The 15009-nt window shown below is 42.8% G+C and overlaps 1 protein-coding gene across 5 annotated transcripts in view; it reads right to left on the reverse strand.

Moving 5' to 3' along the window:
• LOC109898960 (protein sidekick-2) overlaps positions 1-15009 on the reverse strand; it is a 651349-nt gene that overhangs the window by 25244 nt on the left and 611096 nt on the right. For 3 of the 5 annotated variants that reach the window (XM_031835235.1, XM_031835234.1, XM_031835232.1), the window contains 6 exons: positions 14017-14154; positions 13361-13567; positions 12801-12926; positions 11175-11339; positions 10755-10895; positions 8001-8139 (listed from right to left, as the gene is read on the reverse strand). In XM_031835235.1, the coding sequence (XP_031691095.1) occupies positions 8001-8139; positions 10755-10895; positions 11175-11339; positions 12801-12926; positions 13361-13567; positions 14017-14154 (916 nt within the window). The remainder of the gene's footprint in view (positions 1-8000; positions 8140-10754; positions 10896-11174; positions 11340-12800; positions 12927-13360; positions 13568-14016; positions 14155-15009) is intronic. The other 2 variants (XM_031835233.1, XM_031835236.1) reach the window with 1 other exon arrangement.

Below are 15009 nucleotides of genomic sequence, written 5' to 3' on the forward strand. Positions count from 1 at the left end.
AGGAGGTTTGTCATAATCCACCTCTCCCACAGTAACTTTACAAAATGTTAACTTGCATTAAAAAACAAATAATGAAAGAAAAATATTGCATGAATACGATTGCTCACTGTTTGTTGTTGGCATTTCCTGCCTAGGTTTTCCCACTTTGCCAATTAATTAGTCATTCAAATAATTGTCAACATCAAATGGTTATGTGATGAATAAGCCATCTGATTCGATGAAAGGTACAGTTTATATTTTCTTTCTGCAAATAATTTCCATCATTCTTTATCTAATTGATCTTGGCTTCATAATACAGTGTCTTCTTCTTTTTGTTGAGTTTAGTCACATTATTTCTCAATTTGCAGTAAGTCAGCCAGGCTGATGTGAAGCCAGACTTATTAGCCACTCCTTTTCCCCCATCTCTTTCAACCATACAGTTTTCAATTCCTCATCAATCCATGGAGCCTTAACAGTTCTGACAGTCAGTTTCTTAACAGGTGCTTGTTTATCAATAATTAGAAGATGCAATTTCTTAAATCCATCAAGTGCAGATTCTGGATGCTCCTTCTTAATCACATCAGACCAACAAATATTTTTAACATCATCTACATAAGAGTCACAGCAACATATTTTGTATGATCTCTCATACACTATTTTAGGCCCAGCTTTCAGAACTTTGGCTTTTCTGGATATAGCCACTATATTGAGATCACTGCATCCAATGGGTATGGATACAGCTTAAGAACAAAGCTCTACAGTATTAGTGAAAGTGTGATAGATACATGTGAATGATCTTGTTCCTGTAGCGTTAATAACCTGAACCAGATTGTAGGCACTAGTTACAGTGAGAAGCTTCCTCTTGAGCGGACAGCTTGATGAAAACCAGTCAATATTCAGGTCCCCAAGAAAGTAGACCTTTCTGTTTACATCACATACAATATCAAGCATTTCACACATATTAGATACTGACTGTAAGCACATAGTGGCATATAGCAACACCTCAAAAGAAAAGGCTTTAGATGTGCCAAGTGAACCTGCAACCACAACGCTTCAATAAAACTCGACATAAGATCTTCTCTATGCATTACAGGAATATGGCTCTGAATATTTACAGCAACATCTCCCCATAAGCATTTATGTCTCTTTTATATATGGTATATTGCTACTGCTGTATTATGAAATGAATTATCTAAGTGTGTTACAGAAATGGCTAATATATGAATGTCATCTGATGTTAGCAAGTTACTGATTTCATTAACCTTATTTCTAAGGCTACATATATTAATATGGGTTATTTCAGCACTTTCCTGGGTAGCTTATTATAAATAGACATAATATGGAAAAGAGCAAACAACCTACCCAACCTCTAGTGGTCCTGGGCTAATCTCACACAGCAGACTTCACAGCAAGTTTCATAGACACATTGGACTGGTTCCACCATTGTGTCTTCTGTGAGAAGGGACTAGTCGTGGCTGGGATGGCCCCTCTATGGGCAGACAAAGGGTTAAGGAGTGAATGTGAAGAAAATGTTATTGTTGGCCCTGTGAGAGATTATGATAAACTGCCTGTTTAAAAATTCAGAGGAAGCTCCACTCAACAGGCCCACTCCTCCCATCATCCCCTTTCTCCCTCACTAACTCTGATGCTCATTCACTTTTGAGTGAGTGAGGTGTGAATTATTTAACAATTCTCCGGCATAGAGAGGGGGTAGTAGCACCCTTATCACAGCCCCAAAATCCAGTCTAGGGGCAGTAGGTTGGTTGGTGTGTAGTGAATGCAGAAGGGGTGTAATCCACCCTCACCTCCTCCTCTGCTCCCCTCCTCGGGCCTGTGGGACTCATTAACAATGAGTGCAGTTGCGTTCCACAGCTTTGTGAACTTCAGGAGTGCCACAAGCTCCTTTAACTCATACCCTCATTCCGTCCGTAATCGCTCTTTCCACTGGGCACAGACGTAACTTCAATGTCTAGTTTTGATTTACATTTTGGTTAAGTAGTCAACTAACGTGAATTCAACGTGAAATCAACAAAACATTTCACCACGTCAATAAATGTAGGTTGCAAGTTATGTGATTCAATGCCATCACAATACTTTTTTTGGTTGAAATTATGTGGAAACATTGATTCAACCAGTTTTTTCCCAGTGGGTTATCACCAGTGGTGTAAAGTACTTAAGACTTAAGTAGATTTTTGGGGGAATCTGTAGTACTATTTATATTTTGGAAAATTTCACTTTTACTTCACTAGATTCCCAAATAAAATGTACTATTTTTCTCCATACATTTTCCCTTACACCTAAAAGTACTTGTTACATTTTGAATGGTTAGCAGAACAGGAAAATTGTCTAATTCACACACTTGTCAAGAGAACATCCCTGGTCATGTCACGACTTCTGCCAAAGTCGGTTTCTCTCTTTGTTCGGGCGGTGTTCGGCGGTCAACATCACCGGTCTTCTAGCCATCGCAGATCCATTTTTCATGTTCCATTTGTTTTGTCTGATTGTCACACTCACCTGGTTTCAATTCCCTAATTACATGTTGTATATGTTCCCTCTGTTTCCCCCATGTCCTTGTTGGGAATTGTTCATTGTAAATATGTGTGCCTTTTGTGACTGGTGCGAGACAGGTTTTGTGCCCATGTGTTTTCTGTGATTTAGTTATGTGCGTTAAATGTCTCCGGCCATTTACCAAGTTCTGCTCTACTGCATTTGACTTCCATGCCACCAGTTACACACCCATTGACAGGTCATCCCTACTGCCCCTGATCTGGCGGACTCACTAAACACATGTTTCATTTGTAAATGATGTCTGAGTGTTGGAGCATGCCCCTGGCTATTCGTACATTTAAAAAACAAGACAATGGTGCCGCCTGGTTTGCTTTATAAGGAATTTCAAAAGATGTAAACTTCTACTTTTGATACTTAAGTATATTTTAGCAATTACTGTCACGGTTTTCCTCCTCTTCGTCTGAGGAGGAGTAAGGATCGGACCAAAGCGCAGCGTGGTGTGAATACATCCTTTTAATGATAGATGAAAAAACACGAAGTACACTAAACGAACAAACAAAATAACAAGACGACCGTGACCGCTATCAAAACTGAGTTCAAACATGCAACATCACATAAACAATAACCCACCAACCACAATACAAAACAGGCTACCTAAATATGGTTCCCAATCAGAGACAACAATAAACACCTGCCACTGATTAAGAACCATATCAGGCCGAAACATATAGAAACAGACTAACTAGATATGCAACATAGAATGCTAACTCATATTACACCCTGACCAAAGAAAACATAGAAACAAACAACACAAATAATGGTCAGAGTGTGACAATTACATCTACTTTTGATACTTAAGTATATTTAAAACCAAATAGTTTTAGACTTTTACTCAAGTAGTATTTTACTGGGTGAGTCATTTTCTATTGAGGTATCTTTACTTTTTCTCAAGTATGACAATTGGGTACTTTTCCCACCACTGGTTATCACTGAAGATGTAAACACACTGGCTCAAATAAAACATATGTTTTCATCCTCTCTCTCTCTAGGAAATACTGAGGATGTTCAACCATCCAATAAGTTAAGACAGTTATTCTAGTTAGGAGGTAGCCAACAACACAGCTAACACAATCACTTCAAACTGAAGCTGGAATGACTGCAAACTAGCAACCCTTCGTTTCATTGTACCTTTATTGAATTGACATTTCTTTGTATATTTTGTGGAATTTGTGGAATAGATACTGGCTGGATTGAGTTTTAACCAATCAGCATTCAGCACCTCAGCAGTTCAAAGATATCTGAGGTGCATCTTAGCATTCCTCCTCTCACACATAATCTCACCCCCTGGCTACCTGGCTGCTCTTCAAAGTCCAATGTGCCTTTGATCCATCCCCAAGGGCAAACAAACAAACAAACACACCTACCTACCTACCTTCTGGGGTATGAAAGACATGACTAATTCCCCTGGGCACAGCATCACAGCATCAGACAGAGGGCACTTGGCTTTCCAGCTGGTTCTTATGAGCTTGATCAGCCAGTCAGTCCCAAATGGCTCCCTATTTAGTGCACATATTTTGACCACAGTCCATAAAACTCTGGTCAAAAGTAGTGCAATATCGAATTAATTGCCATTTGGGACACTCACGCAGTCAGTCAGTCCCACACCTTAATGCTATCTCCACTAACTTAATGCCATGCCGCTGGCACAAGTACACACACACTTACACACTCCACACAGAGCTAAATGCAGTGAGCAGTAGAGCAGGAACTTCCAATATGTCGCAATGCTGTGGTTAGTCCTAACTTATTGTGTGGTAGTACACAGAGCCAAACAGTAAAATCCTGTGGTTAATGTAGCATTTTTTTGTTTGTCTAAAATGTCATTGTATGCTGTAGCGTTAATATTTCCCTTCACTGGAACAAACAGACCTAGCCCAAACCATGAAAACAGCTCCAGACCATTATTCCTCCTCCACCAAACTTTACAGTTGACAATATGCATTCAGGCAGGTACTGTTGTCCTGGCATCTGCCAAATACAGATTTGTCTGTCGGACTGCTAATTGGTGAAGTGTGATTCATCACTCCAGAGAAGTTTCCACTGTTCTAGAGTCCAATGGTGGCGAGCTTTACACCACTCTAGCCGACGCTTGGCATTTCACATTGTGATCTTAGGCTTGTGCGGCTGCTCGTCCATGGAAACCCATTTCAAGAAGCTCCCGATGAACAGTTCTGGTGCTGACGTTGCTTCCACTGGCAGTTTGAAACTTGGTAGTGAGTGTTGCAACCGAGGACAGATGTATTTTACTCACTACGTGCTTCAGCACTCGGTGGTTGTTGCTCCTAGGGGTTTCCACTTCACAATAACAGCACTTACAATTGACCGGGGCAGCTACAGCAGGCAGAAATTTGACAAACTGACTTGGCCATTCTACTGCTAATGTTTGAATATGGAGATTGCACGGCTGTGTGCTTGATTTTCTACACCTGTTAGCAACGGGTGTATAATCCACTATTTTGAAGGGGTGTCCACATACCTTTGTATATATAGTGTATCCTATGATACACTGGCTATGCATTGCCTATCTGCAAGGAATTTAAAACATTGTATCAACTATTAGCTTAGTCATCCCAAGCTCATGGTAGAAAACTTTAAACATTGTATAAAATATTCTGGGCCCTCAGAGTTTCCTGTGCCAGTGAGCTCCGGACAGCCAGAGCTGTAGGCTATTTGCGCAAGGGATAAGAAGTAATCATGTAGGCCTATTTAATCATGTTTCCACCCGGCCAGAGTATGACATTTTTATCCCCTGTCATGCTGAGTGGTTATTGAAAGGGAGAGAGCTGGAAAGATTGAGCAAATAGGCTACATTGAGGAACTATTGTCATTCTCAATGGACGTATAAACAGACTTTGTTTACTTAAGAAGAAATTAATTTGAGAAGCTCCACAGTGATGGTAGCCTAGGACTAGTTCTATGCGCAATCAAGTGTGTGTCCTCACTCAAGACTGACATGTGCAAAAGACATTTAAAACTCATAAATGGAATTAAATAAACCAACATTTGTAAGCCTAGGTTGTGTGCTCTGCAAATAATGTGTCCACACCTACAATGACAATGGTAAGACTTTAATAATAGTATATAATATATTGAATGCATTAACATAAGTTACCATAACTAAAACGTAGATTATAAATAATGGGAATTTAGGGTAAATGTACTACTGGTGAAACTGGTGTGCCATCCCCTTTGCCTCCACAATGGATTAGTCCACTCAGACAGGGGTGAATCACACAGGTGTCTCGTGTGCCATAATTACTTTGCCATTGCTCGACTAAAACAATCTCGACCAAGCATTCGACCAGTCGACTAAATGGGGTCAGCCCTAGTTTGGAACAAAAGCTGTCACGGGATCATTTAAATACCCTAGCATGACTTATCCGGCAAGCATCCTGCATCAAAACTCAGAAGAACAGAAAGGGTCTCCTCAGTCTCAAGCTCGCCACTAGGTCTGCATTGCACCAAATGGCATGTATCACAGACACCGGGGATCCTCAACTTCAGTAGATCCATCTCAACACCACCCCAGTTATCACTCCTTTCAGCTGCACTCCAAAGAGCATAGCAGGATACAGCTTTTGTCCCGAGTGGTGAAACGTGTAGCGCTCTCTCCCTCTGGGCAGCAGACACACAAAACATCTTGACCATATTGACAGAACCCAGCCTAACACCACAAACGGATCAGCCAAAAGGCATGGATCTACTTTCTCCATGAATCGTACTGCCTCTGGGCCAGAGTCATCTCGGGCATTTTCCTGATCATCAGGGTGAGGCTTGGAAGCCTTCACCTCACCTGTCAGCGCAGGTTCTTACTCTTCACTTCTGTCAGGAGAGTGATCTTTTCCAGTTCACCATCCATCGCCTGCTCACGGTTTTTAGGAGCGTAACAAGCAATTATCTGTCCTGTACTTGAAATTACTTGGTTTGTATTTCACAGTTTGAACCTCACACCCTTCTTTGTGTCGCGCCATCTTTTCTTCCGTTCCATGGGGCGTCATCTTAACATGTGTTGACAATACAACACAACAGATGAACCGGAATGACATTTACTCTCACGGGTGGCCAAAATGAAATAGCTGAAAGCCACGCCCTTAATAAGTCATGCCTCCGGTCTGCTGCTCTAACCCGGTGGATCACAGCTCAATAACCAATCTGGCTGGGTTAAAATAACCCAATGTTTGTTCTGTCCACTATTTACCCAGCACTGGGTTGAATTTAATCCAGCCTTTTTTTGAGTGCAAGCCAGTTAAAGCAAAAGCTTAACAAGTATTTGAACCCATGCCTGGAATATACTGCATCATAAGAAAGCAGCCATTCTCTTTGTGTTTTACAGTGGAAATATAGGGTTAATAGGAGAGTATACATTCCATCACAGCAAAAAGTCTGTTCCATCCATCGGCCTTAGTTGGACTTCTCCATGCATGATTCAAGTCATAGGCGATGTCCAAATACCCATACTGGCATTCTACATTTTTAGATTTTTGGGTATACAAAAATAGAACATTTTATAATACGTGAAATTTTTGAAATTGAGTTTGCTTTAAATGCCAGAATGTAATACTTATTTCGGCTTTCATTTATAGAATTCCCTGCACACTTTTGAGGAGGAGAATGGTCTTTTCACACCCACTGCATCTGACAACAGCTGATATTTAGAATAAGGGATGCACTCTACAAAAACAAATGAATAGCGGGGAACAGTATGGATTATGTTGATTATGTTGATATGTGCTGCTTACTGCACACGTTTTTACTAAACAGGACATTCTAAATAGTATGTAGTACGATTAGTACACAGTATGTCGTTTTAGTAAGCGGTAGGCAAGCCACATTTCAGACACAGCCATAATGTTTTCTCAATAATGATAAACGCAGTACCATAATACTTAGCATTGTAACTATACAGTATTGTCAAAAACATATTCAAACCAGTCAATTTAAAGGTGCAATGAGTAAAAGTGTCAACTCAAGGTAATGCAAAGACATTTGTTTACATGCCAAGTAGGGCTGGGACGATACCAGTATCGCAATATTTTTTCCATGGCAAAAATGATTAAAAATTTTTTTTTAACCTTTATTTAACCAGGCAAGTCAGTTAAGAACATATTCTTATTTTCAATGACGGCCTGGGAACAATGGGTTAAATGCCTGTTCAGGGGCAGAACGACAGATTTGTACCTTGTCAGCTCGGGGGTTTGAACTCGCAACCTTCCGGTTACTAGTCCAACGCTCTAACCACTAGGCTACGCTGCCGCCCAAAGCAGACCAAACTATTTGATCCTTTAAAAACATGCTGTATGTAACAAATAGTGTGCTATAGCTTGGAAAATACATACATTTGTCTCTGGATGACAACATGATCCTGTTCTTGGTGTGGCCATGGCTAGAGACATGTTCTTGGTGTGGCCATAGCTAGAGGCATGTTCTTGGTGTGGCCATGGCTGGTTACTGACCTGGTATAGACACCGTTCTTACGGCAGAAGGAGTTCTTGACGGACACCCGTCGGTTGTTGAGTTCCAGGGCGGGGAAGCGTCCCTCGTCCAGGCTGACCATATCTCCATGGGTCAGGGCATTACAGTTGGAGTTGTTCCCTGATGAACACACATAGGGAGACACTGTGACTACAGGCCAGAGGGACAGACGGACAGGCAGTTGGAGGTTAGTGATGCTGTATGTCATGTAGCCCACTCTAGTACTTTTACTACTGTATGGCTGTGCCCCAAATGGCTCCATATTCCCTATATAGGCCCTTGTCAAAAGTAGTGCACCACATAGGGAATAGGGTGCCATTTTGCACGTACACTATGAGTTGTATAGAAACACTAGAGGATGAATCATGGATGTATGTTATTCATAATATTCTGTTATGTACTCTACCACTACTAATGTTACTACTGAGTTCTATAGAAACTAGAGGAGTGACTGGAATGATTCCATAATGATGTCATCACCAGTATATTAGGCGATTGAAGCCAGGCATCTAAACACTGATGATAAATTCCACAATATTCAACCAAAACACAGCCTTTAAACCTAAACTAAAACCCACGAAGTCTAGGTCAATAGCCTTATCAGCTGATGTTGATGTAAAGATGCTGATTTAAAACTGGTTTGTGTTGTTACTTCTCTGACCTACCCTCTGACCTACCCTCTGACCTACCCCTTCTTAGCGAGAGCTTACAATAGCAGACTCTATTGGGCCTGGGTCTACAGTATGATAATATATTCCCTGCCTGTGAGTGAAGTAGGAATCTACGAGAACCCAAAGGTCCAAACATCAACTACCCCCCTGATATACCAGACCTCTCCAAAGACATCCTCCTCTACTATACTCCTCCTCTACTATACTCCCCCTCTACTATACTCCTCCTCTACTATACTCCTCCTCTACTATACTCCTCCTCTACTATACTCCTCCTCTACCATACTCCTCCTCTACCATACTCCTCCTCTACCATACTCCCCCTCTACTATACTCCTCCTCTACTATACTAGTCCTCTACTATACTCCTCCTCTACCATACTCCTCCTCTACCATACTCCTCCTCTACTATACTCCCCCTCTACTATACTCCTCCTCTACTATACTCCTCCTCTACTATACTCCTCCTCTGCTATACTCCTCCTCTACTATACTCCCCCTCTACTATACTCCTCCTCTACTATACTCCCCCTCTACTATACTCCTCCTCTACTATACTCCTCCTTTACTATACTCCTCCTCTACTATACTCCTCCTCTACCATACTCCTCCTCTACTATACTCCCCCTCTACTATACTCCCCCTCTACTATACTCCCCCTCTACTATACTCCCCCTCTACTATACTCCTCCTCTACTATACTCCCCCTCTACTATACTCCTCCTCTACTATACTCCCCCTCCACTATACTCATCCTCTACTATACTCCTCCTCTACTATACTCCTCCTCTACTATACTCCTCCTCTACCATACTCCTCCTCTACCATACTCCTCCTCTACTATACTCCCCCTCTACTATACTCCTCCTCTACTATACTCCTCTACTATACTCCTCCTCTACTATACTCCTCCTCTACTATACTCCTCCTCTACTATACTCCCCCTCTACTATACTCCTCCTCTACTATACTCCCCCTCTACTATACTCCCCCTCTAATATACTCCTCCTCTACTATACTCCTCCTCTACCATACTCCTCCTCTACCATACTCCTCCTCTACTATACTCCTCCTCTACTATACTCCTCCTCTACTATACTCCTCCTCTACTATACTCCCCCTCTACTATACTCCTCCTCTACTATACTCCTCCTCTACTATACTCCTCCTCTACTATACTCCCCCTCTACTATACTCCTCCTCTACTATACTCCCCCTCTACTATACTCCTCCTCTACTATACTCCTCCTCTACCATACTCCTCCTCTACTATACTCCTCCTCTACTATACTCCTCCTCTACTATACTCCCCCTCTACTATACTCCTCCTCTACTATACTCCCCCTCTAATATACTCCTCCTCTACTATACTCCTCCTCTACTATACTCCTCCTCTACTATACTCCTCCTCTACCATACTCCTCCTCTACCATACTCCCCCTCTACTATACTCCTCCTCTACCATACACCCCTCTACTATACTCCTCCTCTACCACTCCTCCTCTACTATACTCCTCCTCTACCATACTCCCCCTCTACTATACTCCTCCTCTACCATACTCCCCCTCTACTATACTCCTCCTCTACTATACTCCTCCTCTACTATACTCCTCCTCTACTATACTCCTCCTCTACCATACTCCTCCTCTGCCATACTCCTCCTCTACTATACTCCCCCTCTACTATACTCCTCCTCTACTATACTCCTCCTCTACTATACTCCTCCTCTACCATACTCCTCCTCTGCCATACTCCTCCTCTACTATACTCCTCCTCTACTATACTCCTCCTCTACTATACTCCTCCTCTACCATACTCCCCCTCTACTATACTCCTCCTCTACTATACTCCTCCTCTACCATACTCCTCCTCTACTATACTCCCCCTCTACTATACTCCCCCTCTATAGATCTATCTCCTTTCCCCTCTTTCCTCTCCCTCTCTCTATCACTCACTCTCCATTCCTCCCTCTCTCCATACTACCCAAAACCAAACCATAACCATAACAAATAGCTTGTTGCCTAGTAATATCAGTTCAATGACATCTTCGTCTCTGCCTCTCACCTGAGTCAGATTTCTTGGCGTACTTCTTGCTCTGTCCTCTGATGATGAGGATGAAGACCAGAAGGAGGATGAAGATAAGACCTACCAGGGCCACCACCACCAAGAACCACCACTCCTCGTAGAATGGCGCCAACTTTTTGGCTGGAGGAGAAGAACACATATAACAACTGGACTAAACACAAGGACAGGGAGCACTGATGCAAAGGTAGCATCTGAAAATGACTGTGGTACATTTCTGTTATACTGATTAGTCTTGTATTCTATATAATGAAGTAATATTGTCATTGATTAACATGAAAACCTCAAGCTCAATGGCTTGTGTGTCCCCCAAATGACACCCCTATGAGCCCTGGCCAGAAGTAGTGTACTAGGGAATAGGGTGACATCTGGGACATACTGTAGATATATGAAATAACTCACCAGATATGGAGGCTGAGGGTGGACTAGGAGACCCGTAGCCATAGTCGTTCACGCCAATAACCCGGAAGTCATAACTAACCCCTTGCTTCAGAATGTCCATGTTGAAGGCGTATGACGTCACTTCCTTTGGGATGTCCTTGATCAAGATATCCCACAAGCCCTCATCTGTTGGCAGAGTAGAAGAAGTAGAATGTATTTCAATGAGTAGTAATCAGACATGACACAACATAGTGGTAAACCAGACTCATTGATATAAAAGCTTATTTAAAAGCCTATAGTATGAACACAATCTGACAATGTCCAAGGTAACTCATATCACATACACATTATGCAAGTTATATATTTTACAGCTTCCATATGGGGCTCTCTGGTCTTTGAGAGGTACAAAAACGGATCTAAAACATGGGTAGGTATGATTCACAAGAGGGACTATTATGCGATGTTTCAAGTTTCCTTTTGCAATGGCTGCCAGAATCCATAAGGGCTAAGTGCTAATAACCATAAATATTATTTGGAGTTTGACAGCGTTCATGGAGTGCTCAAGAACATCAGCCAACACCAGAGTTTATGTAACGTTTATGTCAGTAGTGAAGAAGTGAAGATATGAAGGATCAATTGAATGTGTAGTAATGCCAGCAGTTTTTCCTGACTATGACAGACTGTGCACTAGTAACAAGAAGAGCTGACTAGTCCTACTGATGTGGTTAGGGGCAGGGTCACTTGGACAGTGGCAGGATATTAGGATAAGAAAGAGGGTCAGGGGGGTTGGGGTTTAGGGGTATGTGTTTGTGTTTGTTGCATCCTAATCATCCTCTAAGGCCCCCAAACTCATCTCTGGACCTCCATTTGTCCCATTGTTCCCCTCTGGTCAGGGACTGATTTAGACCTGGGACACAAGGAGTGTGAAATTAAGTATCAGGTAGACCAGAAAACCATAAGGTTGAATAGCCCTGCTCTAGGGAGATCAATGTAATCCACACGAAGCTAAGCCTCTGCTGCCGAATTGGGTTTCCCACCATGTCAGTCAGTCCCATACTCTCAACATCTGGGGCTTAGTGCCCCCAACGGATAGTGAAATCCATCTCTCCCTCTGTGCCTCCCTCCCTACATCCATCATCCATGTATTCCCTCTGTGCGGCTGTCCCTATGCACCGATGACGTGGACGTTGATTAAGGCAGCCCCTCTCTGATTCAGAGGGGTTGGGTTAAATGCTGAAGACACATTTCAGTTGAATGCATTCAGTTGTGCAACTGACTAGGTATCCCCCTTTCCCCCCTTTCCCCCCCTTTCCCAATCACAGATGAAACGTGATACTACGTCTCAAGCTCTGCTGCACCTCAATCAATACTCCATTAAAAGAATAGAGAATGAGCATCACCATCTGTGGAAACACATTGACACTCTAATCTTAGACAGATTATTTCTGTCCAAGCAAGCATCAGGCCGGGCTAAGAGATTGCATGATTGTAAAGAATGTGAAACGTGAATCAATCTGGAAGTGTCCAGTATGTGAACCAGGACAGGGTTCACTGCAGATGCACTGCTGAGGATCTTAGTTCCACTAGAAGCTAAAAAGAATACGTTAAGCAGTGGTGCCCAGTATGTCATGTGTTGGGTGTATATACCTGAAGGTCTGGCCTCGATGACGTAGTGTGTGATAGGCGAACTCCCGGGGTCACCGTTGGACCAGTGGATGGTAAGAGCTGAGCCGTACCGGGAGATGAAAGGCTCTCCAGGGGGGCCCGGGGCTCCTGCGTGGGGTCAACGGTTAGAGAAAGGTTTTAGGGTCAGGCAGCCTCAATATACTTTCAAAAATATTATGGCACATTCAGGGCCTAATCTTAAATTGAGACCAGCACACTCTGACATTTGTTAATCATGCATTGATGTTAATTGAAGATTTGCACAGAATGTTGAGCTAAGTGGGGCGGCAGGTAACCTTGTGGTTAGAGGGTTGGGCCAGTAGCCGAAAGGTTGCTAGATCAAATCCCAGAGCTGACAAGGTAAAAATCTGTTGTTCTGCCCCTGAACAAGGCAGGTAACCCACTGTTCCTAGGACGTCATTGTAAATAAGAATTTGTTCTTAACTGACTTGCCTAGTTAAATACATTTAACAAAAGGGGGCATTTTGCAAGTTAGAATTTGGGCCTCAGTGAACTATAAACACAGCCAAAGATAGACAAACCTTCCCCAGGCCCCATGGTGATGTTAGCCTCCACCTCAGGCCCGTATGTGAACGTCTTGGCCCGGATCCTGAAGTTGTAGGTCACCCCATCAGCCAGGTCCTTGATCTTCATCCAGAACGGGGCCCCTTTGACGTCCACCGTCACTATCTTACTGACGCCTGGGGGGGAGGGGGAGTGAAGACAGTCGGCACAGGCCACGGAAGATTCTAGACAAACACACCACATTTAAAATGGGACTAATACCCAGAGAATGGATTGGAACAACATGAAACACACAAAAACACACACACTGACATAGGCACAGTCCAACAGTTGTTGGGACGTACATGGGAAATGAATGAAAAGGGTTAACATAGTAACATTATCAAATGATTCAGCATGTTATTTGGTGTCAACACACGAAATGAAGGCCACCACTCATTCAGTAATGACAATTTTTTGTTTTCAATGTAGTTAAGTTATTTGGATCGTTGATGTTTAGCCACAAACAGTGAGACTGAGCTCGTGTCCCAAATGACAATCTACTATCTATATAGGGCAAAAATAGTGCACTACTTAGGAAATGGGGTGTCATTTGGGATGCATATTCAGAAATGTGCATTCGTTGTGAATTGTTAAATGTGAGATGTGGGACATGACGAGGTGGGTGGCTTACCGTCAACAGGGGTGCAGGGCTCGTAGACCAGCCGGTAGCCCTCTAGAATGCCGTTGGGGTAGGTGGGCTCACCCCAGGACACGTTGACTGACGTGGTAGTCAGCTCACTGAAGTGGATGAAGCTGGGAGCGCTGGGGGCTGGAGTTCAGAGGACACACAGGTCAGAGGTTAGGGGTCAAATGTTAAGGGTTAGGGGCCATAGACAGTAGTGCTACATCTTGGATTGTGTACTTTGACAGCCTTTTTATGATGGCCTCAGAACACAGGACAATTTGAGTTATGATTTCTATTTTGAAGATTGGAAAGACATTGCAAAAACAATTTAGGATATGTTGTTTGTTTTTAGTCATTTTCTATCCCCATGACAGCCATCATATCATCAGGCTCCAGTGCCTATAGGCTACAGTGCCATAGATGAACTTGTGACACTAACACAGTACATCCAACACAGCTCTCATTTGTGTGATGAGCCTTCTGCTATCATTCCTGTGAAAAACAGGCTTCATTGTGTGATGAGCCTCCTTCTACCAGTCCTGTGCATCTCTTCTCCTCAACACGCTTGTCACCTGCTTTCGTCTTTTCCACCAAAAAGGCTAGAGCCCTCTGTATCTACTACCCACTTACACCCCTCCACTCCCTCTTGAGATATCAAACACAGAAAACTGCAAACATTTTCCTTTTTACGAGGGGATCGGATGAAACACACATTTCTACAGTGACTGTTCAGAAGGGAGGGAGGAAGACCTTTGGAGGGAAAAACTATCTGGCGACTGTCTTCTGTTGCTATTTAGAACACTGAGCCAGAGACGAATCATTTCCAAGAAACCACATGAAGGAGCTTCGAGAAAAAAAGAACTTTTAGCCTCTAAACATTTTCATACCATCTTATACCAAACATGACTGTCCAGGGAACCAGCGGATGAGTCAAGAGACTGAAAGAGGAAATTGAAAGGTAACTGATGTTTATGCTGTGTGGTTTCTAACATTCCTGGC

Source organism: Oncorhynchus kisutch, linkage group LG11 (genome assembly GCF_002021735.2).
Source record: "Oncorhynchus kisutch isolate 150728-3 linkage group LG11, Okis_V2, whole genome shotgun sequence".
NCBI classification, from domain to species: Eukaryota; Metazoa; Chordata; class Actinopteri; order Salmoniformes; family Salmonidae; genus Oncorhynchus; species Oncorhynchus kisutch.